The following is a 27,251-nucleotide window of genomic DNA, read 5'->3' as shown; positions in this document are numbered from 1 at the left end:
AACGGTGACGTAGAAGCAGCAGGTCACCGGGACGGCGACCATTTAAAAGAGGGAGAAGTTAACACACCCAGTTCCCACAAAGACAAATTGTCAAGTTGCAGGCCATATCCGGTGGCCAACACGCGCAGTAAAGAAACCGCCGACTCTGCACTCCGAGGGCAGTTGCCCGGAGCCCGGTCAGAGCACTCGCGGAGCGAGTGATCGCCACCGGCCGGATATCTGCTGCTGACCTGGCGCTTTACTTCTGGCGCTGGGTAGGATGATCGCCACCGGCCGGATACCAAGTGCTGACCCGGCACTTTAGCGGCAGCGCTGCGACCAGGCAAAAGCCTCGAGCCGCGGTAATAAATAATCCCTAAAGATTATAAAATGAAAGACCGATTTTTAAGGGGATACGGCCACAGCCCAAACCGTAAGAGCAAGAGCAGCCAAATTTTTTCACAGTATTCCATTGGGGGCGTGGGCGCCCACTAAGATCCGATATGTCCCCCCAGTGGCCCCAAACAGCTCCAACATCCATTATTCTAAGCAAAAAAAGTTGATGTATTTAAGCTTAACTTCTAAACTGGTTGGAATTTCGATATTTGGTTTTTTCCGAATTTTAGGTTTTGAAAAGGCCTAATTAGAAATCTAAAAGAAATTTTGATATCCCCCATAATTTGGGGGCTACATTTAAAATTAACTTTTCGATTTAAAAAATCTAAACCGCTGCTCCGATCAAGATGATTTTTCGCTCAATAGTTATTCTATGGCCCAAATGCTTAAGTTTAATTTTTCAAGTTTTTAACATTTTTTTAAGTATTTTTAACGAATTTATTTAGATTTTCTAAGTCATTGCGTTGTATTTTGCGGGAGCCTGTCGAGAGAACGAAACCCAGAAGCCAAGAGAGCGACGGCCGAGAGAGCAACAGCCAAGAAAACTGATGAGGGGGAGGGGTAGTGCTGCAGGGAAAGGGGGAGGGGAAAGAGGCAATTTAAGTTAAATTTGTTTAGGATTTTAAAAACTTAAACTGCTGCTCCGATCAATATGATTTTCGATCAATAGGCAGTCCTGTGGATCAAATGCTTAGGTTTTATTTTTCATTTTGTAGCAGAAGTAAGAGCCTTATTTAATTTCCACCATGGAAGAAAATAGAAAATTACTACAAATTCTGTAAGCAAAGCCAAAATGTTTCCAAGTTAAATATTAATCTTAAGATTCGAACTTTTGACCAAATACGTATGTACATATGTATATTTGGATATGTTTTGATTTGCTTATATGTACAATACATGTACATACATACAATGTGTGTGTATGTTTCTATTCGAAAGTAGATAATGTGCTTAAATACAAATAAAATGATTTATTATACCCGTTTATCGATCAAATGTGGAATCTGAAAATAATACGTTACTTTGCTGTTTTTGTATTGGATGCCAATCTTTTACTGTGTGTACAAAGGTTTTCGTTTCATTCAAAACAAGAAATTTGAAAACAACAAATTCCAATTTACAAACAAGTATACATATTTGTGCGAAAATAAAAATTGCATTGATAACATTGTAACTGATAAAAAGTATACTAGCTCACGACTTTTACTTGGATCACTTTCATTTATTATATAGCTCTGCCAGTATCCTTCTGATTCTCTCTCTTGAAGGATCTTCTACAAAGGTTGTTAACACAAAGGTTTTCAAAAAAAGGGGCAAATAAGAAATAAGAAAGTCCTGACAACCCTAACTCCAAACTAAAATTAAGTCGTATACAATACAAAAAGCGTTGGGGCTGAGATGGGTGAAATATTTTTTTTGGATGCACCTGGAGGGACAGGTAAAACCTTCTTGACAAACTTATTGTTGGCAAAAGTTCGAAGTTAAAAAAAAAATAGCCCTAGCTGTAGCATCTTCCGGTATAGCTGCTACCCTGCTCAATGGAGGTCGAACTGCTCATTCTACATTTAAACTTCCTTTGGATTTAGTTAATTTAGAAGCACCTCATTGCTCTATTTCAAAGCAATGTAATATGGCTGCGGTGTTTAAAGATTGTAAGTTAATTGTTTGGGATGAGTGCACAATGTCACATAAAGGTGGGCTTGAAGCCATAAATAGAACCCTGCAAGATATTAATGAGTACTATGTTGATGGGTGGTATTACAGTCCTGCTAGCTGGAGACTTTCGCCAAACCCTTCCTGTTGTGCCAAGAGGTACAAGAGCTGACGAAATAAAGGCCTGTTTAAAATCTTCATTTTTATGGCCACAGATAAACAAACTAGCGCTCACGAAAAATATGCGAGTGCACTTAAAAGGAGACAGTTCTGCAGGAATTTTTGCCGAAACTCTTTTAAAAATTGGGAATGGCGTCCATCCAACAGCTGATGGAAAAATAGTTATAACATCACGCTTAGGAAATGTAGTCAAAAACGTTCAAGACCTTACATCCAAAATATTTCCAACATATCATGTAAAAGCTTAGATTGGCTATCTGAGCGCGCCATTTTGATAACGAAAAATGAAAGAGCAACCACTATTAATAATTTATTGCAAAACTCATTTGATGGTTTAGAAGTCTCCTATAAATCGGTCGACTCTGTTCCTGATGCTGATAATGCTGTTCATTACCCTGTTGAATTTTTAAATTCTTTGAATCCTCCAGGAATTCCTCAGCATAATCTGTCTCTTAGGATTGGAGCACCCGTAATGTTATTGCGAAATTTAAGTCCCCCAAAGTTATGCAATGGGACACGATTGCAGATAAAAGGTCTTCATAAGAATGTAATCGAAGCAACAGTATTTACGGGGTGCGCGAAGGGGGAAACAGTGTTTATACCCAGGATCCCATTAATACCATCCAGTCTGCCGTTTAAGTTTAAAAGGCTACAATTCCCTCTAAAAGTTTGCTTTGCAATAACTATAAATAAATCGCAGGGGCAGACTTTGAAGCTGGCTGGACTAGATCTTAGAGAAGATTGCTTCTCTCATGGACAATTTTATGTCGCATGCTCTAGAGTTAGCTCTGCCAGTAGCCTTATTATTCTCGCTCCTGAAGGATCTTCTAAAAATGTTGTTTACACAGAGGTTTTAAAGTAATCATATTAATTAACATTATTAAACCTAGAAAGTTTCAGTGGAATAGGTCTAATTGAAGATACCACATTAAAAAAAACGCGCCAATTTCTCTACCTCAGGGGAGGTGTGGAAATAGGAAAGTCTTGACAACCGTACTCAAAACTAATTTTAAGCGAACGAAGTCGCGCCGGGTACAGCTAGTAAATAATAAACTTAATAATAAACTTAATGTCTTTATTATCCTCTGCCTTAACAGGTTTAGGAGAAATAGGGATTAATTAAATACCAAATACCAAACCTAAATAACTTGCACAAGAAATTTAACGTTTCGGCCGCAAGCCAATGACCAAACAAAAACATTAGGTGTAGGGTTTTTCTGCATTTGGTAGGTGTTTTTCAGCATTTGGTAAGAACTGAAATCATTTTTTCTTACCTGTTGTGCCAGTGGTTGCAAATGCTTTCTCTCGAACTGCCCAGATGGCCACATTTAATTGCTGGTGACTGCATTTGCGAAATTCGGGGCGATTCTGGGTTTTGAAATTCAAAAGCCTCAATGCAGGTTTTCTCGTGAACTCGAAATTTTCGAAATTTATTGTCGAAATTTGGGTGATTGGGGATTTTGCTGCGTGTTAAATTAGCCAGAGCCATAAGATGGTGTAAGTGTTGTATGATCTGCACTAGACTTGAGAACATAATTTGCCTAGGAGGTGTACATCTACAGGAAAATGTAGAAACTATGTAAAAACTTGTTTTTTTGATCATTGCATATGATCATTGCATTTAGGCATACAGAAACAAAATCTAAAAAAATATTTACATGTTCTGTTAAATTTTATCATAAAAATGGGACAACTGCCAATCATCAACATTTTAATTGTAATAGTTTACCTTCACTGTATTAAGCGGCAGAAGTCTCACCGCATACTGAGGAAACTCCTAACTTACTCACGGATTTGGCTCAAAGGTGTCTTTAATAATTTGTAAAGGTACAGACGTAGATTATACCGTGAGGTATCAGTTTTATAAATTGTTAAATGGATCTATTGAAGTTGGTCAAACCAGCCAAACAACCTTCGTGTAGCCCGACAACAGAGCAACAACCGGATGAGTCTGTTATTGTGCCAGAGAAATCAGTTCTCTGACTTTCGTTTGTATGGTTAGACGTGTGTGTTCCTCATAGCTACAGCCAATTTTAAAACTCACATAGGCTTTGCATAAGTTGATGTAAAGGTTGAACTAAGCTTAGATACATATTTAATTTGTTTAAAAAGTCATAAAAGAAGTAAATCTTTAATCGAATATATTTGCAGCCATAAAAATTGATTGATTAATATTGTCATTAGACAATAGAAGAGTTTACTTTTCGAAACTCACTTAAAAGTGCATTTCTTTTTAACACCTTTTAGAGGAGCCAAAAATGTTGCAGCCACGCAAAACCAACAGCATATTGGATCGACGTTTAAAAAATGTCCGCTCACTTAATTACAGAAGTGGAATGTTATATTTCGGCTTTTACCATACAAACTTGAGCCTTGCTCTGTTAACAACACTCATTTTAGCTATGGTCCCTATTGAAGCTTCACAGTCAACCAGTGAGTATAACAAATATGTCAAAAACTTTCGCAATGTTTTCGGTACAAGCTTAATAGACCCATATGGTTTTTTTCTTCACAAAAACTCATGCTGGTTAAGACCATGCACGTTTAACATTTTATTAAAAACTGTATATCTTTAACAATATAGTAAGAACAATTAGGTTAAAGTTATGAATGGTCGCAGGATTAAATGTTCCAATAAAGAAGGCCGTATATATTGACATGTATTGTGAAATTTTTATTTCGTACATATGCGTATGTTTATATATGTATTAATCGCTATACAGGCTACCTGAGATATTCACACGTTAAACCTGTTTTAAACTGGTACTGTGGCTGAATTGGTTATTTGTGGAAATCTTCGGAAAGCCGAATTCAATATACCCTCGCAGCTTTGAAACCCCTTTTTGTTAAACAGACCCTTTATAATTAAAATTATGCACAGTCAGGTTTATAAATACAATAGTTAAATTAATTATACAAGTTAAGGGGTATTTTTTATACGAATTTTTATTGGCGATACGGAAGTTTTAGTTCAAGTTTTGTTTTGCCATGTGATAATACAACATTTAAACAATATGTGAAAAATTTTCATTCCATAATTTTGAAAAGTGAGTGAGATATAGGCAATCTCCGACGGTGGTTTACGGTGTACATCGTAACTGGCCACAGAATCATCTGAATTGAAAAAATCAAATTGCATTATTAAAAGGATAAATTTCGCCCGGTAACTCTGTCGATCTTTTATTTTTAATTTTTTTTTCGATTTTTAAAGGCACCTTAAAGTTAAAAACCTTGATAATCGCTCAAAAATCCAATTTATTTGTTTTTGTACATAATAAAAATTATTTTTCCCAAAAACAAAAATAACATCGACAGCGTTACCTGGGAATTGAGTAAAGAAGTACTGTGCAAAATTTCAAAACGATTCGTTCAGTTGATTTTGCAGGATCGTGTACACCGACTTTGAAAATCACAACTTTCGGAGAGCGTTTTGGACTCCCCAAAATCAAACTGCCCATAACTTCGGAAGTTTTACTCGGATTCATATAAAATCTTAACACAATATTCTTAAAATGTTCAGAAAAAAAAATAAATTTAAGCTTTAAGTTTAACTTTTTAAGTTTGAGAGTTGCCTATTAATTATTTTGATTTGCATGATATTTTCATTTAAGTACGGCTTAAAATCATTTTCTATACCTTTATTATAACAACAGATTAAAATCATTTTCAATTTTAGTTTTTAGATGGAGTTTTATAGCTGTTATTATTGGCTTTGTAGTAATATTTTTAATTGTTTTAAATAGTGACTCCAAAAATTGTTGTTTGCTTATCTAATTAATTTATCCATACTTGTTTAATACTTGTTTCGTGCAGTTTTCTTGTGCAGTTGAATAAGAACTATAGTTTTTTAATTGAAGGCTATTTTTTTTTTACGTAAAATTTTGGTATACGTTCAGTTTCGTTTTGCAAGTAAATTATAGGCTTTCCCAAATTTTTATACCACATCATTTTTACATTCAATACAATAAAAGGTCTAAAACAGATCCCTGAAGGGCGTCGTGCCTAACATATAGGAACAAGGCAGAAACTGATTGGGAAACTACAGACAACAGATCACGATAAATTGTATAATTTTTATCACGTTATGTTATACTTTTATTTGTATTAATTCCCAATTGCTCCTTTTTCATATAGCTTAAATTGTAAAGGGCTGTTTACGTATAAACGGAAAGATGGCCGGACAGACGGACGGATATACGGACGGACAGACAGCCGAACGGACGGACGGACGGGCAAACGGACATGGCTATTTACTTTATTTGGAAATACTTGAAACGTAGTCACTTTAATTGTAATACCCTCTACAAGGGTATACAAAGGGAAAAGATAAAGTCAGTGTTAAAAAAAAGGTTTATGACAAACAAAAAAAAAGAGCATGAATTTATCAATTTTATGTCAAATGTATCTATTTATTTTTTTTTTAGTTTTTTTACTTTACGATTTGGTTTTCTAATCATATATCGAATCCCCAATCGCAGTAAAAATAGGGTGATAAAGCAGAGTTTGACGATTTGCCTCTTTTTGGAAAATTTTTAAATAACATAATAAGGTCTTGAAATTGCAATAATAACAAGTCCTATTCAGACGATGTATTTTAATTTTTAGCAAATAGTGAAACAGATTCAAAACATTTGGATTTTTTAGGAACCAATATCCGATTACAAGATAACCAAGAAACTTTACAAAACTTAGATAGCTTTAACTTCAACAATTCTCTTGAAAATCGAATTTATACGGACTTTTAAGCTTGGACAAAATGGGATAAACCTAAATGGACACACAACCATTTTTGTTTCCATTGAACAATAATAATTTTTCTAATCTGAGATATAAGTCCAAGAAAAAAGTAAGATCTAATTTTGTGCTAATGATATTTAATACGAGGGGCAGTGAGTCCAAATTTGAGGTTATAATAAAAAGTCTATTATAGTAATAATCTTCCTCATGCAAGACATAGATCTACACTGATTAAATATTAGGGAAATAAAATTTCTACTTAATCTACTAGGTACAAAAAAGTCTGATGACGCAAAGAAAAAAAATTGAATTGTACTTATTTAATTGTGGGCTCCAGACGTATGAACCAAAGTCTAAAGTCTAAAGGAATTAATCAAGAATTCCTTTGAACACTTTTAAAAAACCCAAGCACACCTGTAGCTTTAAAAACCATGGACGATATTTGATCAGAAAACTATAGTTTTGGGTCCACAATCATTTACAAGAGTTATTGTATCCAAAGAGTTAAAATAAAATAGATAAAATGACATTCATTTCATTCATTTCAGTCGTGAATAAGTAAATTCATGAATTATCTTTCATTATACCCACACGAGAAAAAACTTTTATATTTAACCCAAATTTTTGTATTCGTTTGTAAGTCAGAATTTTTTCAGAAAAATGTGCCATACAAAATGAATTTTTTTTTAAAACGACTGTACTTTTTATGTTAAAGAATAATTATCGGCTAATGAAACGCTTGAGATTTTTTCATGTGATTACTTTATTTACAGGTCACCCTTATCTAGTGAGTCCGACACCAACTTTGGCAGCGATAGCCTCTGATGGTAAGACTTATTATTACCTTATTGCACCATATTATTTAGCAACATTTTTATGTACTTTTTATAAGTAACTTTTTAAATGACGTAGTATTACATTCTTCTATTTTTAATAATGATCTGTTTATAGTATTTTTAAGAACTATATTATAATTTATATAAAAACTTAAATATTTACAATATTTCTTATTAATTTTTGTATTTCTTTCTATGATTTCACCATCTTTTGGAATGTACATTCTGGAAATATTGACTAACCTTTACTTTTCCATTTATCTGCACAATATGATAATGTCCCGTATTCTACAATGTATATATCTGTTCTTTCACGCTTTTTCTGTTTTTTCTTTAATTTCTAATTCTATTTATAAATAACAAGATATAACTACTGTTCTCTTGGTAAATAATGAATCAGGACATCTTGGCGATAGTCATGGACGGTTTTTGACGGTACGCCCAGAATTAGGTGTTTTGACTTCAACAGCTAGGACATTTATTCAGGATGGAATAACAACAGAATTTGCTACTAAGATTGTTGGGACTACTTTAAATAACGGTCGCCTTTACGCACAATATCTCAAAAAGAGTTCGAGAATTCTTTATCAAAACGAACATCTAGCACCATCTGTGGTTACTAGTTGGGTAGGTGAAGAAGATTCTCAGCAAACGCCACTATATTTACAAAGTCACAATGATCTCTTTAACTCGGATGACATTGACTGGCAGGATATCGACGATAGCCTAGGTGTTCATCGAGGCGAGTTTGTTGGTAACACCGACTTTGTAAGCTATCAAAGCACAATACTTAAAGACTCAAGGGTTCCTGCTTATCAAGATAATGAACGTCTAACATCTCTACACGCTGTAGGTAGCAATAATGATACATTGAAGTTTGACTCAAAAAGGACAGACGAAATCAAAAAGATTGTTGATAATAAGGTCTTATCAATTGAATTTTTGGAAACATTTACTGTTAAAAGCAATATTGGTCATTTTGAAAATTCTGCGTTCAATCAAGTCACAAGCGACTTATATGCTCCTAGAGAAGAAAGAAAATACGGACCAAAAAAATCCATTGATTCACGTTCTGAAAAAAATATTAAAGCCCAAGAGCATCGAACTGGCCACCAACAATTCTTAGCTACTGTAACTTACTATGGATTTGCAGAGTTTACTACAATTGTTGGAGATAGTGTCATTGTTTTTTCGCCCAGTACCATTCAGAGCAGCATGCATTTTGGACACGTTACTTCGATAAAGGGCAGCCCCACTTTACAACCCGAATCACTGAGTAATCTGTCAACAGCTAACACGGCGGAAAAAATCGAAGTTTTAAGCACAAGGTCAAGTCTTGGATTAGATATTAGCGAAAGTGCGAATGATAAGGAGAGTCATTCCAACAACTTTTCAACTCCAGAGTCAAACATTTTGCAAACAGAAAAATTCAGCAATATATTATCAGTTGAGGTGGAATCTAGTAAAGTTTTTTCTCAAGAAATCCTTCCATTGATTTCCACAGAAATTAAGGACCTTAAATCAGCTTCAATTGATTCTATTCATGGTTTGGAAAAACCAAAAAGTCACATTGAACCAAATATTCAAAAGCAGGAAGGGGCTACAACTATATATATTGATGATGATCCTTTCACCAGTTTCGTAAAGCTAAATGATTCATCAAGCTTAAAATTAAATTCATCTGTCCAAGAAAAAACTTTTCAATATATTGAAACATCTGAAAGTAAAAAAACAGTTGACATTTTGACTTATCAAACAATTCCGGCTATTATTAATAACAAGAACGACAGTGTGGGTAGTAAACCAGTCGTTGGGACGAGTAATGATAATGACAATAATTCCATTAAACTATGCAACCATACAACGTCACAAGTTTTTCTTACTCAGATGCCTAAGTTACTTAATATAAGCAAAGAGAATAGCATTGCTATCGACGCCAACCCACTTTTCGCCTATGACATTGTAGAAACAACTAAATACTATTGCATACAAGCTTCACAACCGGAACAAAAGAATGAATTAAATAGCGATATTGTAGACCACGAGTCTGTTACAGAAAAATATAAAGAATTAATGTCGACAGAGTTTATAGATGATGTAGATGAAACTACAGCTCGAGATTCAGAGGACTATGATGTGACTACAGAAAATGAATATGAAATCGATGATGATGACTACGACAGTGTTATTAATGACGCTGATTTAGTATATAAAACTCTATATACAACTTATACATATTTAACAACATTCTTTGAAGGCTCTCGCACTACGATATCTAGCCACACTGAGGTCTTAACAAATATCATTTCCTCGACAATTGGGAGTTATGGTGAAGCGAAATCGAGCACCTTAGGTTATTTTGAAGAGAACAAGAATATTGAAAGTACAATTCGACAGGATGACCATAAAGCTGTAGCTTTAGCGTCTAAGTATACTATACCTATTGAAATTGTTAGCCTATTAACTGAGGAAAGTAAAAAAAATATTGCTGAAAATAAAACTACTGATAAGATAATAACTTCTTTTATGGAAGACTTAAAATATAGTAAAACCTTATTCACCACATATACATATTATACATCTATTTTTACTGATAACGACACTGAAGTACAATCACGAACAGAGGTGGTCACAAATTATGTTACAACAACCAGCGATCCCCAAGCCACTAACCAGAATTTTGTAACATCAGAGGTTCTTTCAGCCCAGCACGAAATCGAAAAAAAGGAACATATGCCTTTTGAAAAAGAAGTTAATTCCAGTAGATTAAGTGACGCGCGTCCAGGTACTTTTATTAAAACAAATTCGCTTGATGACCAAATAAGCTCGGAAAGTAACACGGAGGAGATCATACCATCAGCAACTTTTCTTCTTCAAACAAGTTTTACAACATTTACCTTTTATACAACCATGTATGTCGGCGATGACACAAGTATAATCAGTCGTCTTGAGACAGTAACAAACGTAGCTACTGAAACTTTGCAACCTACAAAAATAGAAAATTTAGAGGAGTCTTCGTTTCCTATTACTTATTTTACAACATTTACTTATTGGACTAAGTTAGCTAAAGATGGTGAGATTACTACACTAAGCAGAGAGGAAACATTGTCCAATGTTATTCAACCCACAAATATGACAGTAATAGCTGTTGACGAATCGTCAAGGACAGCAGAAAAAACATCATCGAGTGACATCGAAACGCAGACCCATTTGAATTCTGAAAGCGGTAGTATTTCCTCTTTGACTGATCCAAGCTTTCGATCTGACATTACCACATATTACACTACATATACCTATTATACTACTTCATATAAAGTAAATATGACAATTATCGATTCACGTTTAGAGACCCTTACTAACGTAGTGACATCCGGAGAAGACCCTACTTTAACTCAAGCCACTTTGGATATAATGATTAAACCTAGTCAGCCTGTTACTGGAGAAGAATATCAAATTATAACTAATACACCGAATATTGTTCTATACGATTATAAACAAATAATAGATGCGGAAGAAGTAAGCACTTTGTATTTTACAACCGAAATTATATCTTCACTAAATAGTGAGGGACATGAAACGGAAATAACTAGTAGCACCTCAAGGTTGCACATTGACGAATCCAAGAAGTCTATTTTGGCCACCATCTTAGGTAATATATCGGATGAAAGCATATCTAGCAATAAATTGTATAAGACAGGGTTAGTAAGGCTTATTGAAGGCAAACGCATTCAAAATAGTACAACTACGTTATACCAATCAAAAGTTATTGGTACTGTCATAGACAATCGATATGCGCAGATAATAGAGAGTACATCAAGCTTTTTTTTTGAAAACTCAAAGTCTAACGATAATTTGCTCCCGACAACCGTTCAAAACAATTTTATGGCAACCCAAGACATGAATTCAATTGAAATGAAATCTTTGAAAAATGAAAATGATAACGAAACATTTTCTTTAAAAGACGAAAAAAACTCAAAAGAAGAATTAGATATTGACGTAGATGAGTTGACGACACCACATACAACGAAGAGGCCATTCGCTCCTGTAATAAGGCCGTTTGCTTCAAGAAATAGGCCTTCATTCGCACCAAAACAGAAAACAGTACTTCCAAGTAGCGCGACAATAATAACAAGATCGGACATCACACCGACTATTACGGCAACACCTGCTTTAAAATCAGTTGGTAGATACAGCTCGTCGCGACGGGGTGTGATATCCAATGTACCAACTAATCCCAACGAGTCAAATTTAAGCCAGGGTCAGTCATCGAGGCGCCTTTTCGGACGACCAACCAAGTCATTGACTAGTTTAACAGATACGACTGGAACTCAACAGACCAGCATTGGATTTTCACCATCGAAAAACCGTTTCGCGTCTTCTTCACGCTCATTAGTGAGTTCCAGGCGACCCAATATAAATGTAAATTATCGGTCATCAAATGTTCCTGGTTTTCGTGGGTCTGGAATAATACCCAGCTCGAGGCTCCGCATAAAGCCAACTAACTCAGGATTGCTACCAAGCGATAGGTTGACACAATCCATAACATTCGCCAAAGAGCTAAGTTCAGAAAGTAGTGGCGAAGAGGAGAGTTCAACAGATGAAGTTAACGAAGAGGAAGAAAGTACCAGACGTAATAACAACCCTCTACTGCGGTTTCGTCGGCCTATAAATGGTCCCATTGGATTTACTCCTGTAATAAGACAAAGTACTGGCAGTTCTTCAGCAGTTTCTCTCAGACGAAACCCATTATCACCCCGATCAAAAATCTCGACCACAACAAGCAGCACAACTACAACGACGGTCAAACCCCGTCCTCGAAGCTTTCAGAGACCAGTTGTCCTTCAGCCAAGATCGAGACCACAAAACACACTTTTTCCACCACGAGGACTTTTCCAAAGTGTCCAGAAAGAAGAAAGTCTGAAGTCCAACGATAGTGCTTCTGAAGAATATGAAGACGATGATGAAAATAACGCCGAAGACGACTTGCAAGAAAATGTTCATCGTAGTAAGCGGTCTATCCGATTTTCATCTAGCCCTGGAATTCAAAAAAGAGTACGTCGGCAAACAGATACAGTTAACAGAAGTAGATTTCGATTTCGTCGGCAAAACCAAACAGCGACTTTTACAAAAGAATCAAAGCTCTTGGGCTCTGATGATCGTACTGAAACCACATCAACTCCCCGTGAAAAATCCAGCTCACGATTCGGATCAAGATTTCATTCTCCACAGGGACAGCAACTAAACACGCATACAACACTGTTAGACTCAACGACAGCCCCCAGTCATAGATCGATTCGTCCGACTAGGCCAACAACGAAACGTTCTCAGTTTACGCTTAGAGAGAAAGACGCTACTTCAAAAAGCACTTCACGTGCAAGTTCAACTAATAACTTCCGACGTCAACCGACAACCGTAAATGCTTCAATAAGGCGTCCTGTAGTTCCAAATACAGGAAATTCAAACAGCCGAAGGCTAAAGAGCTTTGTTAGCTATAACAACAAAAATAATGGAGACCACGGGCGACTTTCAAGTACTCCGCGATCCCGAAACTCAAACTCTAATACATTGAATAGAGGAAGAGGTCGTGGCCGAAATCGGAACGAATACTCCTCTGACTTGCAGTCCAATGAACATGAAGTTCAAACTATTACAGTTACCCATTTTTTACCTTCTGAAGTTACGGTACCAGTAGTTAGCGGACATATAACTGAGTACAAAAATATTGTCACAGCAAAAACGAGCACAGAGCTTGTGGGCCCAAATCAGTATATGCAAGTGCTAGGGACAAACGGATTAAGTTCTATTTACTTAAATCGAATGGTATCCAGTGTAAATATTGCTGGTGCCACAGAGCATACAAAATATCTGTTGCATGAATCTATCACAAGCTCTGTAATTTTTACACCAACCACAATCCGCGGCAGAAAGACGTCCTTTTCACATATTATTCCATCTACAGCGTATTCCGTAGAGTACCTAGTAACTACACTACAGCCTCAAATTTCTGATAATGCACCGCTTGCTAACATATTGCTATCCCAGCTACTTTTGGGAAATTTAAACTTACCTGCCCATCCAATAATAGGTGCTGTTGGGCAGCAGCCAGGTGCTGCATCGGCTGTAATACCCACATCTGTTGAGCCTGTAACTGAATATCGCACCCACACTTCCACATATGTAACTACAATCTTTGATGGGAAATCCACCATTCTTCCGGTGACATTTCAAGGAAAAAAGATTCTCACTACTGTCTATGACACTACTGCACAGACAATAACAGCTACAGAATATAGTGTGGATACCATAGTGAACACTGTCCCATTCGCTCAGAACATACAGTCCGTTGCACCGGCTGCACAGGTAAATAATTTATTGTTGCAACAGTTACTTATTCAGCAACAGCAGGAGTCTTTATCACTGGCTCAAGCAATATCGAACACTTTACCACCACAAATATTTTTGAGTGACAATCTGCAGGACCTGAACGATGTTTCACGGTCATCAATAACATCTGATGTCATCGATAATGTAGGATATGATTCGGATGTTGTGCCAATCAGCAATGACTCTCAGCTTACAAAAAGCCACCGAAAAAAGTCACGAAAAACAAGCAGTGGGAATAAGCGCAGTAAACAAAGTCATACAGCTGCGGAAAAACAAGATCCAAATGTAGTAACACTTTATGTATCGGGCCGAAGACCAGGCGAGTTTAGTACTGTTTTGTCAACCGTAGGAAGCGAGTATGATCACTCAGTTTCTTTGCAAAAGAGGCAAGTAATTTTAAAAATTCAGCCAACCGTCACTTCGACAGCCAAAAATGATTATTTGTATTATACCGATGAGAGCGAAAATGTAGAAGAAGATGATATTTCTCTTCCAAAAGATCAAAAAGGTTTTTCGACGGTTGAAGTAGGATTTAACGACTTGAGCGATCGGACGGCATCTTTAGAAAGCATTGTTGGTAATGTAGATCTTTGGTATGCAAACTCGAGTGGACAATTCGAACTGTCGTCGACAATCAATTCAATAGGAATCTAATTCCTTACATTAAATTATTTTGTTATGGCATTCCCAAAAGCATATAAGGATGATTATTAAATCTGTATAAAAGCGAATTAAGACCATCCCCTTTGGAAGATGTCCGATTACTAGTCAGTGATTAAAAAATTTTCAACAGGAATCTTCTTCAATACTCAACTATGCAAAGACAAGAATACACCATTGCAATTTTAAAACTATCAAAACCATTAAATTTGCTTTTTTAATTCTTAATGTTCATAATCTATAAATTTACTAAATTCAATCTAAACAATAAATTAATTATATTAAATGAATCGACAGAAAAATATACATATCCACGAAGCTTGTATGCGCTAGCGTAATTATTCGCATTATTTTGACTATCACATTGAAGTGTACAATTAAGCCAACTCAAGTTCACAGCATGTGTTCACATATTGTGTTAAGTTAAGATTAAAATGACACAAATGTTAACATTTTACCAATATACAATATAAATCTTTTACCAAAATGAGAAAAATGTATTGTTCATTAAACCAACTACATTTTCCTATCATATCAGTTAATAGAATTTATTTTTTTGCCAGTGCCTTGATGATAACTACTCACAAATCCAGTTTAAAAAAAACAATTATCTTTAGAAGAAATTTTGACAGTGAGGCAAGTAATTCAATGATTATTACATATAACATTTCTTGGACTAAAATCTTACATTTTATTTACTGTATAGCAGTGCTTTAAGAATAATTTTGTAATGCTGGTATTGAGTTTTTAATTTTAAATTATTGTGGTACGAAGAAGACCATTTTTTGGGTAACGTAGTTTATTTATATAGTATTACTTTCTGACTTATATCTAGGCAACTGGTTTTCTAGTTTATATATGTAAGTGTTATTATGTGTTTGTAATGAATAAGTAGTGGCATAGTTTCAACATGCCAATAATAAAATCGGAATGTATATATGTATAAATCTACTTTATTTAATTATGTTCCACTAATTTCACATAAAAATGTATATATATATATACGAACAATAAAAATTAATTTAATATGTTTTTAAGTATCTGTATTTATTTTTTAAGGGACTTTTGATGCTTTTTTTTGTGATCATTTAACGAAAACAAAATTGAAAGAAAGAAAACTTCGGCAAGCCGAAATGTGTATACCCTAGCAGCGGTCACAAAAATTAAATATTCTATATTTCGAATTAGATGCTTAAAAACAAAGCTAGGTTGACTTCCTGGCTAGATCGAATTGAGCAAATCGGATAAAACTTTGAAATTCAAATTGACCTTCCATCTGGAGGAACCAAATCATAGCCAAAGGGGGCAACACCGGCTCGACTTTCCTCACTAGGTTATTCTGGTGCGGAGGAGTGTGAAATTGATGTAATTACTGCCGGTTTCCGGGGAAAGCCTAGTATCCAGATCGACAAACGATTACGCTAGCGTAAAAACTTTAATCTTTCCAGTGTGACCAAAATTTTGAGAGTTCATCAGATTTAAGCGTGCTACGGTCGTACTGTCAATCAGCTGGGTTTGTTGACAAGCAGTTAAAATTCAAATATCGTATTTGCGAGAAAGAGCCTTTAAAAGATATTATCAAATACCTTGGCAAGACAAGTCTGCCGCTGTACAAAGAAATTAAAAAACAATACAATTTAAATTTAACAGTTGTTTTTTTTTTAATTTACTAATAATTATTTGCTAATTTAAAGTTCATAGCTGCACTTTTATTGTGTTTTTTCGTACATTCTGGACCTAAAAAACATTTTGCTCTGACAAGAGGCACCCCAGATAGTATTAATGTTATTTTGTCCTCACATGTAAACACCTGCAATCGACTTGTGTGAGTTTTTTGAGTTTTTCCCTCCATTTCTTATAATGTTCAGTGAGAAGCGCACGCCAAAAGATTAAATTTTTTAATCTTTTCGCTAGGGTTCACCCAAAGTTCATTTCCGCAGACTGGCAACGCTATGGATTTTTCTGCTATTTTTTTCGTCGATCAGGGGACCGACGTGAAAAAAAGGATCGCTCTCTCTCATGACTGGCGTACGGTTTTCGTCGATCTGGATACTAGGCTGAAAGAGCTTCGCCCTCGCCGTAAAATACTGGGATGTGCTTGGAATTGAGTACTGCCTCAAGGCAGCTTCAAGATCTCCCGTAGTCAAGTACCAGGCAAAATTTGCATATGATACGATATATAATTTTGATCTAGAAAAAATCACTAATGTATGCTTACACTTGCCGAGTGTAGTTAATAATTTAAAATAAACCACTACAAACATTATTTTTTTCATGATAATTTTTTCATTGTTTTGCAAATATTTTTACTTTAACGGACGATTCTTGCTCTACCGTCGAGTAGTTGTTACACTTTTAGTCAATCATGCCAAAAATGTTAATTTTTTAACACTTTCCTTTTTCTTTCAGTTTTAATATTTTTTTATTTGTATACAACCATTTTATTACAATGTTGTTTTACATAGACACGAAGGGAAGGTCTTCAACACGTACCATCTGGTTTCCCTTAAAGTCTTAAGAAATATATTTGTCCGTCCCTTTCACCCTTCCCGTCTCTTTAAACGCACATGCAGCCGACAACGCCCATGAAAATAAAAAATGTTTAAATTGTCTTTTGAAACCAATATAGGATACAATCGAAAAAACGTTTCTCGTTTCCATGCTCATAGCAGGACGGGGAGAATTAATTCTAGGTACATACTGGACTATGAAAATGAAGTTTTTTATCGCTCTGCTTCGGAAAAAATATTGGAAGAGGCCAGATATAATCTTGCCACTCACGTTATGTCAAACGGAGTCGAGCTAATAATAGCCAGTGAAAAAGGAAAGCCCATTGGAAAAGTAGCTGTGAATTCGCACCCAAATTCAACAACACAGCAATTTTATAAACCCTTTACTCTGGCCCCAAGTACACTTACAAATCAGATGATTTTAACATTGCCTCTAGTAAAACAGGTAATACTTACATACAAGTTTTTAATTAATCAATAACTGGCTAACTCATCCCATAGGACACATTGAATAGTCCCGATAATTCATTTATAACCAAAATTTGTCTTTCTACCTACACTTATCGCACAACCTATGTGGACAAGGGAAGCTCAAAAGTGGTAAGCAAGGAAATGGTTATATCAAACAGCCTTACAGAAGAGCGAAAGGATCTTCATGCAAGTAATCCGTTAGTTAGAGAAGATACTTTCTCAAAGGTAAGCATAACATAAAATACTATATTAAAAGCCTTTTCTTATAATTTGTTAACAAATTTAGACCCCAGAGCTAGTTGTTGCAATGTTGCCAACAACTTATCACTATTATAACACGATAGACAGAGGCCAAACAGAGATAACTCCAATAGTAGTCACATCAGAATATACTATTATAAATACAATCACGAATCCTGGAAATTTGTTGAACCTTCTAGATCCATCCAAAGATCTTTCGCGCACCATAAATACGACTACCGAATACGATGTATTCCGAAAACCGTCATATGTCACAAAGAAAAACAATCTTACCCAAGTCGTTATCAGAGAGTCAATTCCAGCACCAATTTCGACTCATACTAATACCATTTTTGATTTAATTTTGGGCAAAACAACTAGTTTAAAAAGAACTGATGATCTGTTAATATACTCAACAAAGGTTTTATTAGAAACATACACTTTTTGCTCATCAATGTTTAGAAGTAGTTTGACTGAAAAATCTTCGAATATTGATATTAAAAGGACTGTCTGTAAAAGTGATCCAAGTGTTCCTACCCAGAAAAAAAATCTTCTGACTCACGTTCTAAAAAATATTGTTACCAATACTGTGAGTAGTTCTTTATTAAACGCAGATCTAATAGTTTCGTTAAAGTCCGAGCTTATGCTTAAAAAGGGGAAAAACCAACGACAAACTATTATTACAATGGCCACATTGTTGGGAGGTGAAATCATTCAAGTTACAGCAATGAATATCTTCGAAAAACCAAATACATTTACAACTTCAAAAGATTATTTCAATTTAGCAATGAATGCAATCAATGCTACTTTGAATAGTAGTGAGCATAAATTAGCTTTCAGTTCTAAAGAACCAAACTATTCCGAGAATATTGGCAAGATATCAGAAAAAACATCCATTCAAATAAACAATAACAAAAATAATACAGATTTTACATTATCGGAGTCTGAAAATAGTGAGGTATACGTAAAAGATAATACAAAATTAAACCCAATGTATAGTTCGCTTGTATCCCAGGTCAATATAATTGGCAATGTAAACTTAGAACGCTTTCGTCCAATGTTTAATGTTGTGACACACTTATTAAAAAAACAGTTTATTAATATACAAAAAACAGAACATAACCGTAAGACATTTATTAAAAGAAAGAAAAAAAATAACAAAGTTCATTCTAATAAGTCCTTTACAACTGACACGCAAACTGTATCTGCAACAATTGAAAATCCAGTTTATATCCCTTTAGAACAAAATGAAAGTGGTACAAGTAAGATAAAATACTTAAGTTCAAGAGATATAGAACAAAAACAGGCTGATAGTCTGGCTAAATTAAGAATTAATACTTTACATATGTATCCCCCAAAGATAGAAGTAAAACCAAACTGTTTAAGAGATATTCTAACAAAACTGTCGCATGCTCGAAAATCTGTAGAAAGCGCCAAGATATTTAATAACGCGTTAGGTAATACCGGTATTCCTATTAGACCCGGTGAAGTTATAACCGCCAGCGCTAATGTAATTTTTGGGAAACCCAATGTGGATGTAAATGTGGGTTCAACTACAACAAACTATCGTCATTTAACTCAGTTTAAATCATTGTACCCCAGTATTCCACTCCATTCAACAATGTTACATAATTCCCCTTTCCATAAGAAAATAATTATAATGGAGTATGCCAGTATATTGAAGCCACCACCACCACAAATGCCACTACAATATATAACAACATTCAAGTCTCAATTGGAAAGAGCAACAGAAAAAAATATGTTTCCAAGCATTGATTTGGTACAAAAATATTCGAGCATCGATCGTTATTCTTCCGAACCACTTACAAGCTTAAATTCAGCATTTTACAGCAAACATATTTTAGATGTATTTAGAATGCCACAAATATTTGGTACAAGCCTACCAGCTAGAAAAAGTTATATTATCTTGTCAAATACATTTGACTACTCTTTTATTCATGATTGTTCTCTAAACACTTTAAAACCAACCCTGTCATACCAAACGCCTTTAATTGTATCAACGTTTTCGGGGCTTGAACAAGTCAACATGAAAAATGACGTCCTTAGCCATACAATTAATATGCATGCCCGTCCTCTAACATTTAAAAGGGAATCTGAAAACATTCCGTACGCAACTGCCGTACAAGGACATTTTAATAGTTTTTTGTTAGATCGTGTTAAAATTACTATGAATGACGCTAAAGTTGATGTTCAATTAACACCCAACCATAAAAGGATCTTTCCTGTCGAACACACGGATTTGGTTTCAGATGAAACTCTTACAAAGTTTAAACAAAGAAATAATAATTTAAAATTTGTAAATATTTGGAAGCAAAACGGAACAAATAAGTTCAGTAAAAATAAAGTTCCCTATCAATTTACTCATGACTCATATGCTACATATGATAAGCCAACAATGAGTATCCGTGAAATTTTTAATGAAAGCGTGAAACAAACTGTGCCAGATCAAAATGCAGATAACTCAAATGAATCTTTGCATTTTTTAAAGTTTATCTCTTCCAAAGAGTACCATCATAAAGATAAGACGGGATCAATTAAATGGGTTTCCATGGTTAAACATATAAGTGATATTACAATGCCTAAGAGCAACGAAAAAACCACAAATTATATGATGTCTTCAAACAAACAGTTTCACACCGGCAATTCAAATAAGAGGTTTCTAGCAACGGATGAACAGTTTAATCTAAGACCTTTTATAGAAGATACAATTGATTCTGTAAATTCTAAAGTGGTTCCGAAAACAAGTATTATTAACGCTGTTCAGTCCACACTTACAGGCTCATTACCTATTTTCGAACGCCCTCAACTAAGATCAAGTATATTTAAAGAGTCAAAATCCCTTAGGTTAACGACGAACGACGATCTGGAGTTGAAAACACATTTAGTTAAAACAATGAATAGTCACCAGTACAGTTCAGTCATACCAGTGACTAATTACACATTTATATTAAAATCAATAAGAGAGCCTCTTTCTGACTCCAATAAAATTATGCGTGTTTCGACCTTACAAATTAAATGTCAACACAAAGACTGCAAAAATAATTTGTTAACGGCATTAAAGGACGATATCAAAAAGCTTGAACCATCTGAAATGTTACATGATGATAATTCTGCTTTTAAAAAAACAATGGAATGGGATATAATTTCAATGCACGTTAAAAATTCGAAGTTAATAAATCATTTGATTTCTACCTCTAAACATGCACGGAAAACAACTAATTATTTTAATATATTAAAACCCACCAAATCGAATAGTTTTGGTCCAAAGAACTTATCCGTAATCAAAACTAGTACAACAAACCCAATTTTTATTAGGTTACAGAAAGTACTTACATCATCACGAATAAATATGCAGACACAGGTTATTTCAGAAAATCGGGTTTTGCAGTTCAGTCAAATCTCTAAGCATTTCAATACATCCGATTATATAGAGCAGCCAACGAGTGTAATAATTGGTCCCAGTTCCTCAAGGGATGTAGATAGTTCTAAAACCCAAATTAGCCTAAGGCATTCCAAGCATTCTGTTTTTAGAAACGAAACGAGCTTGCCAGTTATCTTGGAATCCAACCCAGATGAGGTTATGAATGCTGCCAGAGAATCAAATAGTAGGCCCATTGGTGCCGTTCCTGTTGGTTCTCTTGCGAATACGAATTATTTAAAAAAATCAATTTCGGCTGATGCTTGTCATCCGCCGTGCAGGTCAAATAAAAATGAAATTTGCGTTACATATGCTAACAATACACAATCTTCGAATCTTTGTGATTGTCGACCAAGTTTTGGACGCATGTTTCCGGATCGCCCTTGCAAACGTATGTCTTACGATTGACTCGTTTTACTATAAATGACTTTCTTGCCAATTTGTTTTAGCTACTTACACATATGAAATGAATATTCAAGTATACTGGCCAAGAAACCATTCATTAAAGGTCAACGACGGGAAAAAAAATTCAACAACCGAATTTCATCATATTAATAGGGTTTTATTAGAAGCCGCTGATCGCATGGTTATGCAATCTGATTACAGAGACATATTTCATGATGTGCAATTACGAAACATTTTTTTAGAAAAAGATACGTTAACAGCTACATTTTTACTTCAGGTGAGCTTTTAAAAAACTAAATAAACAAGAAATGAAAAATATTTTTTTCATAAATAGTTATCAGAGAATAGCGACGAAAATCAGCTCACATCCGTATTTAAAAAATATTTACGACAAAGCAACTTTAGTATTGGAAGCACTGGATTGCACCCTTCACAAAGAAGAATTAAACTATTAGCTTTCAAAGGTTGATATCTAAAAAGTTTTAAAAATATTATTTTAAATGTAATGCTTATTTCTCTTTCAGATTTTGATGAGTGTGGTAATGAAAATTTTAATGATTGCTCCATCAATGCTCACTGCTTCAACTTGATTGGCAGCTACACTTGCAGTTGCAAGGAAGGTTATATAGATATAGCTGATAACGCTTTATATCAAGGTCGCCATTGCTCAGATAAAACTATTGGCTGCGATAGGTGTAACTATAATGGCAAATGTATAAAGGAGCCTGTCGACAAAGGGCACCAGGCAATAACTACATGCAAGTGCTATTCTTGGTACACTGGAACGAAGTGCCAAGTTAACTTGAAGATTATAATAATCATTCTTTTTACGAGCGGCACAATTTTGTCAACTCTGCTTCTGTTCTTGTTTTTACTAATAAACACAAAACTTCAAAAGCATGGTAATTTGAAAACAAGGCCATTATTTACTGCAGCTTCCATTTTACATCCTAGTATAATAAAATCAAACGACGGAGAAACTAATAGTAAATTTACCGAAAACGTGAAGTCCACTTCAAAAAAGGTAACTGCAAAAATGTAACAAATTTAATTAAATAATTCATTTGTCTTGTTCTTATTTTATAGAAACCCAACAGTGTGAATAATTTCAAGCACCTATCACTTCAAGAAAAAAGGGCGACACGAAATTGCAAGGTCGTTTCAGCTCGTAATATAAGCAACGATTTTAAAACAATAAGAGAAATTGAAGAATATGACTTTTCACATTGTAGTACCGACCTTAGCCCTGATCATAAGGAACAAAACGATCGATCTCTTACTCTTATGATTCCACGAGCCAAATTTTGCATTTTTCAGAAAGCCTTTTTGAATTATAACGCTAATAGATCAATTATTGATAATGAACAGCAAAATATAATGCATAAAGATGATGCTAATATACTTCCCTGTAGACCTGGACTTGCTCTGAACTGTAAGAATCATTCGAAAAGTTCAACGTTGTCAGATATAAATATATACAGAGGCATCAGTACAAAGAGATCTTCTCTGGTATCTGCGGGTTTTGAGGTATCTGCCGTTGTTACCGATAAAAATGTATTAGAAATCCCAATGTAAGTGTCTTTTTCTTTTTACTTTCCAATCACGGTTTGAAAAAGCTCTTAACGGTTTTAAGTTCTGGAAGCCCTCGCATAACTTATAACAACGAATGCTAAAGCAATGTTCTAATTTTGCTGCAAACTTTTCACAGCTTAACAATATAAAAAATACATTACTTTCAATATTAGTATTTTATTTTTTCGCTTTTGCTTTGCTTTAAGCCGGCAGACTTGTCTTAAGGGCCCTTCCCTGCAGATTTTCCGTTGGCAAACATTTTTTTCGAACTGAATACTACGCTTAAGGGCCGTGTGTTCATAATCTTGCTCTTGATCTGCATTCGTCGCCAGTGTTTACCCCTGAAGGGGCGCTAATGAATGGTTTAAGTAAAACAATAGTGACATCAAATTTAGATTAAAATTGTGGAATAAGAAGACTACGGCGAAAAGTCGGTCGAAAAAATAAGTTTTGCACAAAATTTTATACAACGGATTTTGACTCTGCGGTTTTCCCCGAGTTCATATATTTCAAAGAATCTGGTTTACTTGTAACAGCTTGTTTACAATTTTTTTCTTTCACCTGCTGCAAAACTCCATATCTTGTACAAATTGATAGAACTCAGCGATAACTTGTATTTGAATTTTGCGCTGTAATGCTGCCCTAATTTTCGCGGTATAGTTTTTTCGAATTTTCGCCCGAGTTTTCTCGCCGAAGCCTTCTTCAGTTCTTCAATATTCCTAGAAGTACAACTTAGCTGTGGTTGGTCATATAGGTGATGTGCGGTAGATCGGATCTATTAGGAGTTCTGCGCGAATCAAACAAATATTATTAAGATCTGTGATGACAAAAAGTTTTGCCGGGTGACTGGGTTTTAAGATATTTCGTGGCCTAGGCGACTTTCTAACTCTTTATAGACAGCTCTAAAGCTGGCAGGGCATACCTCAGTTGAATGTGTATCTCTGCAGGTAAAGCTGACTGCGGTTAGAGTCCAATAGGTTTTGATGTGTTCATATTACAGGGACTTCATGCATTGAACGGGTCCATTTCGTTTGTGGAGTACCTTAACTGAGATTTTACTGTGAAGTAGATATTGGAGCTTATAGATTGGGTAAACTTCATTTTTTTTAAGGGCACATCGTCAGCTTTACCTAAAACATTGCCTGATGGTACAGGTACTCATTGGTACTTTTAACTTTTCCACTCGTTGAGAGGAGTAAACGTTGTTTTTGATTGACGAAGAATGAAGATCGTCTTGCTTTATTCATTTATTCACATTGGCTTTTGTTTATATTAGTAACACAATTTGATGATTTTTATTGATTTAATTAAAACAAGCAATTGTACGCATTTCTTCTTAAAAATATTATTGGTTTCTGCAGCACCCTTGACATTAGTAGTTTATATACCCTTGCAGTTATTACAAAACTACATTTTGATTCCTGTGCCTATATTACTAAAAACAATGAAGCTATGTCGAGTTTGCGGTGCATTTTGCCATCGTTTCTATGGCAGATATATCATATTGTTGTCCGTAGTAAACAATCACAATATCCCACAGGAAAATTTTGATAAACAGGAAAACAGCTAAATAAAATTTGTTTTTCATCTTATTATTTTTTCATTTTTAGATTTTGCTATGGGAGCTTTATGATATAGATGTCAGATATTAATTTGATTAAAACCATAGTATTTAAATATTACCAAATCCAAAAGAACAAAAAAATTTTAAAACAACAAAGTTAGACTTTTTAAAATTTTTTTTCCGATTGTTTCTATGGGAGCTATACGATATATTCGCCCGATCCGGCTCGTTCCGACTTATATACAACCTGCACTAGAAAGACAACTTTTAGCAAATTTGTAAGCTTTAAAACTGAGGCACTAGCTTGCGTAGAAACGGACGGATGGACAGACGGACATGGCTAGATCGACTCTCCTGGCGATGCTGATCAAGAATATATGTATATACTTTATAGGGTCGAAAATTTCTCCTTCACTGCGTTGCAAACTTTTGACTGAAATTATAATACTCTCTGAAAGGGTATAAAAATGAACATGTCTAATAGCATTTGGTCGTATATTATTATATGGACACGGATGGAGTTGGCAGTATTGACTCTGGCCTAAAATTATCGGCTTTCTTCCATCGATTCGCGGGTGTTTTACCGCCTGTTGTCGGCACCATACGGTGTGGGGTCGAAGAAAATTTTTCTGAAGTGCTTAGATTTTATCCGACTCATGATACAATAGCATATTATTCGCATGTTATTGTATCATAATCCGACTCTCCTTGGCTAGCTGCAGCCTCCATAGGTCACAGAACTCCATAGTTTTCTGCGCATGTTTTCAACGCAAATGATTTTACAAGAACACGGTGGACAATGCTGTTACAAAGTAGGCGGTGGTGAGCCAGCAATTTTCCCAGATGTTTCCATATCCTTTGGACGCACTGTCTCCTTGCACTCCCGCTACAAATAACACCCGAGGCACTGTTTCACTCGGAAGCTCTCAGGTTTAAGTTATCTCAATCAGTTCTAATTTGGGAGAATTAAAATTCTCCTGTAGAACCAAATAAACGACCTCCGCAAAATTCCTTAAAAAGTCTGAGTTCTTCTATACCCATTTACGGTAGTTTATTTCAAGTCCTAATTTTTCTACGACTATGCCGGTGCTTATATAGTTTAAGCTCAAATATAATTTAGTAAAGTGATATATTAAAAACTGTAATATTCTCGTAACAGAAGTCAAGGTTCTAGGTCTTATTTTTCCGGGACTCCTCATTAATTTACCAATTGAAACGCTGGGACTAAAAATGCGTCGAATAACTTTTACACCAGATAAAATCAACTACCAAGATACAATTAAGCTCATGGATTTTAAATCTATACATACATACCTGTCTTAGCAGAACAAATTTTTTTACACAAAAATTACTTATTATTCATTGTAACGTTTTTAATATTAATTTAAAGATTACATAACATGACTTCTTTTAATGAAGCATATGATGTGGATGAGGATAACGCAATCTCCTTAATTGAGGTAATTTTCTTAAAATACATTATTTAAAATTCGACTCAATTTCTTTATTGATTTAAAATAGGATGCTAATACAATGACTGAAAGAGATTTGGGCTCCACTTTTTTGTTGCCACATACACATCTTTATAAGCCCGACAAGGTATGTATGATGCCTCAAAAAATAAACAAATAACAGACAATATTTAATTTCAAAAATTAATTCGTTTCAGATTCCGTGTGACCTTGCTGGAATATATTCGTCATGAACATCTAGTTTTCAATGTTTTTTAATTTTTATCGATAATTATAAGTACCTAGGAACCTACAAAATATGAGTATATGATAAATGAATAAGGCTTAATAAATCTTGTTGAAAAATTTCCCCCATAAGCCTAGTATCCAGATCGACAAACGAGTATGCTAGCGTAAAAACTTTAATCTTTCCAGTGTGACCAAAATTTCGAGAGTTCATCGGATTTAAGCGTGGTACGGTCGTACTGTCAATCAGCTGGGTTTGTTGACAAGCAGTTCAAATTCAAATATCGTATTTGCGGGAAAGAGCCTTTAAAAGATATTATCAAATACCTTGGCTAGACAAGTCTGCCGCTGTACAAAGAAGTTAAAAAACAATACAATTAAAATTTAACAGTTGTTTTTTTTAATGTTATGATAATTATTTGCTAATTTAAAGTGCAAAATATAAGTTTTTAAATTCCATGTCACTATCACTTGAAGGCAGATTTTGATTCCACTTTCGCTGAGACCGGCAGCATTTGATTTGCTGGT

General features: G+C 34.9%; 2 protein-coding genes across 6 annotated transcripts; both read left to right on the top strand.

Moving 5' to 3' along the window:
- Positions 1 to 4,181: 4,181 nt before the first annotated feature.
- LOC108040293 (serine-rich adhesin for platelets) lies at positions 4,182 to 18,086 on the top strand. 3 transcript variants are annotated; one of them, XM_044460673.1, is made up of 5 exons: positions 4,196 to 4,279; positions 4,456 to 4,641; positions 7,719 to 7,772; positions 17,455 to 17,780; positions 17,837 to 18,086. In XM_044460673.1, exons 2-5 carry the CDS (start codon positions 4,467 to 4,469, stop codon positions 18,044 to 18,046), a joined length of 765 nt encoding a protein of 254 aa, XP_044316608.1. In that variant the 5' UTR covers positions 4,196 to 4,279; positions 4,456 to 4,466; the 3' UTR covers positions 18,047 to 18,086. The 3 variants fall into 3 exon arrangements, with proteins under 3 accessions (XP_044316607.1, XP_016973196.2, XP_044316608.1); XM_044460672.1 differs by lacking the exons at positions 17,455 to 17,780; positions 17,837 to 18,086 and adding an exon at positions 8,146 to 15,315 and having other exon boundaries at positions 4,182 to 4,273; XM_017117707.2 differs by lacking the exons at positions 17,455 to 17,780; positions 17,837 to 18,086 and adding an exon at positions 8,146 to 15,315 and having other exon boundaries at positions 4,188 to 4,279.
- LOC108047790 lies at positions 17,970 to 26,852 on the top strand. 3 transcript variants are annotated; one of them, XM_017128144.2, is made up of 8 exons: positions 17,970 to 18,031; positions 21,935 to 22,167; positions 22,225 to 22,354; positions 22,415 to 22,914; positions 22,977 to 23,461; positions 26,417 to 26,486; positions 26,548 to 26,625; positions 26,696 to 26,852. In XM_017128144.2, the coding sequence occupies exons 2-8, from the start codon at positions 21,952 to 21,954 to the stop codon at positions 26,729 to 26,731; spliced, it is 1,515 nt and encodes a 504-aa protein (XP_016983633.1). In that variant the 5' UTR covers positions 17,970 to 18,031; positions 21,935 to 21,951; the 3' UTR covers positions 26,732 to 26,852. The 3 variants fall into 3 exon arrangements, with proteins under 3 accessions (XP_016983633.1, XP_016983632.1, XP_016983636.1); XM_017128143.2 differs by lacking the exon at positions 17,970 to 18,031 and having other exon boundaries at positions 21,889 to 22,167; XM_017128147.1 differs by lacking the exons at positions 17,970 to 18,031; positions 21,935 to 22,167; positions 22,225 to 22,354; positions 22,415 to 22,914; positions 22,977 to 23,461 and having other exon boundaries at positions 25,424 to 26,486.
- The last annotated feature ends 399 nt before the right edge of the window (positions 26,853 to 27,251 follow it).

The sequence above is a fragment of the Drosophila rhopaloa genome, unplaced genomic scaffold (genome assembly GCF_018152115.1).
Source record: "Drosophila rhopaloa isolate 14029-0021.01 unplaced genomic scaffold, ASM1815211v1 contig_203, whole genome shotgun sequence".
Classification (NCBI taxonomy): Eukaryota; Metazoa; Arthropoda; class Insecta; order Diptera; family Drosophilidae; genus Drosophila; species Drosophila rhopaloa.
This window is presented reverse-complemented; position numbering and strand designations above follow the sequence as displayed.

Excerpts from the sequence above, each read along its gene's own strand:
- LOC108047790 (XM_017128144.2), top strand. The coding sequence starts at position 21,952 with ATGAATATTCAAGTATACTGGCCAAGAAACCATTCATTAAAGGTCAAC. Across the intron at positions 22,168-22,224 it reads CAGCTACATTTTTACTTCAG|TTATCAGAGAATAGCGACGA; the intron begins GTGAGCTTTTAA and ends TTTCATAAATAG. Across the intron at positions 22,915-22,976 it reads TGAAGTCCACTTCAAAAAAG|AAACCCAACAGTGTGAATAA; the intron begins GTAACTGCAAAA and ends CTTATTTTATAG.
- LOC108040293 (XM_044460672.1), top strand. The coding sequence starts at position 4,467 with ATGTTGCAGCCACGCAAAACCAACAGCATATTGGATCGACGTTTAAAA. Across the intron at positions 4,642-7,718 it reads TGAAGCTTCACAGTCAACCA|GTCACCCTTATCTAGTGAGT; the intron begins GTGAGTATAACA and ends CTTTATTTACAG. Across the intron at positions 7,773-8,145 it reads GGCAGCGATAGCCTCTGATG|ATATAACTACTGTTCTCTTG; the intron begins GTAAGACTTATT and ends ATAAATAACAAG.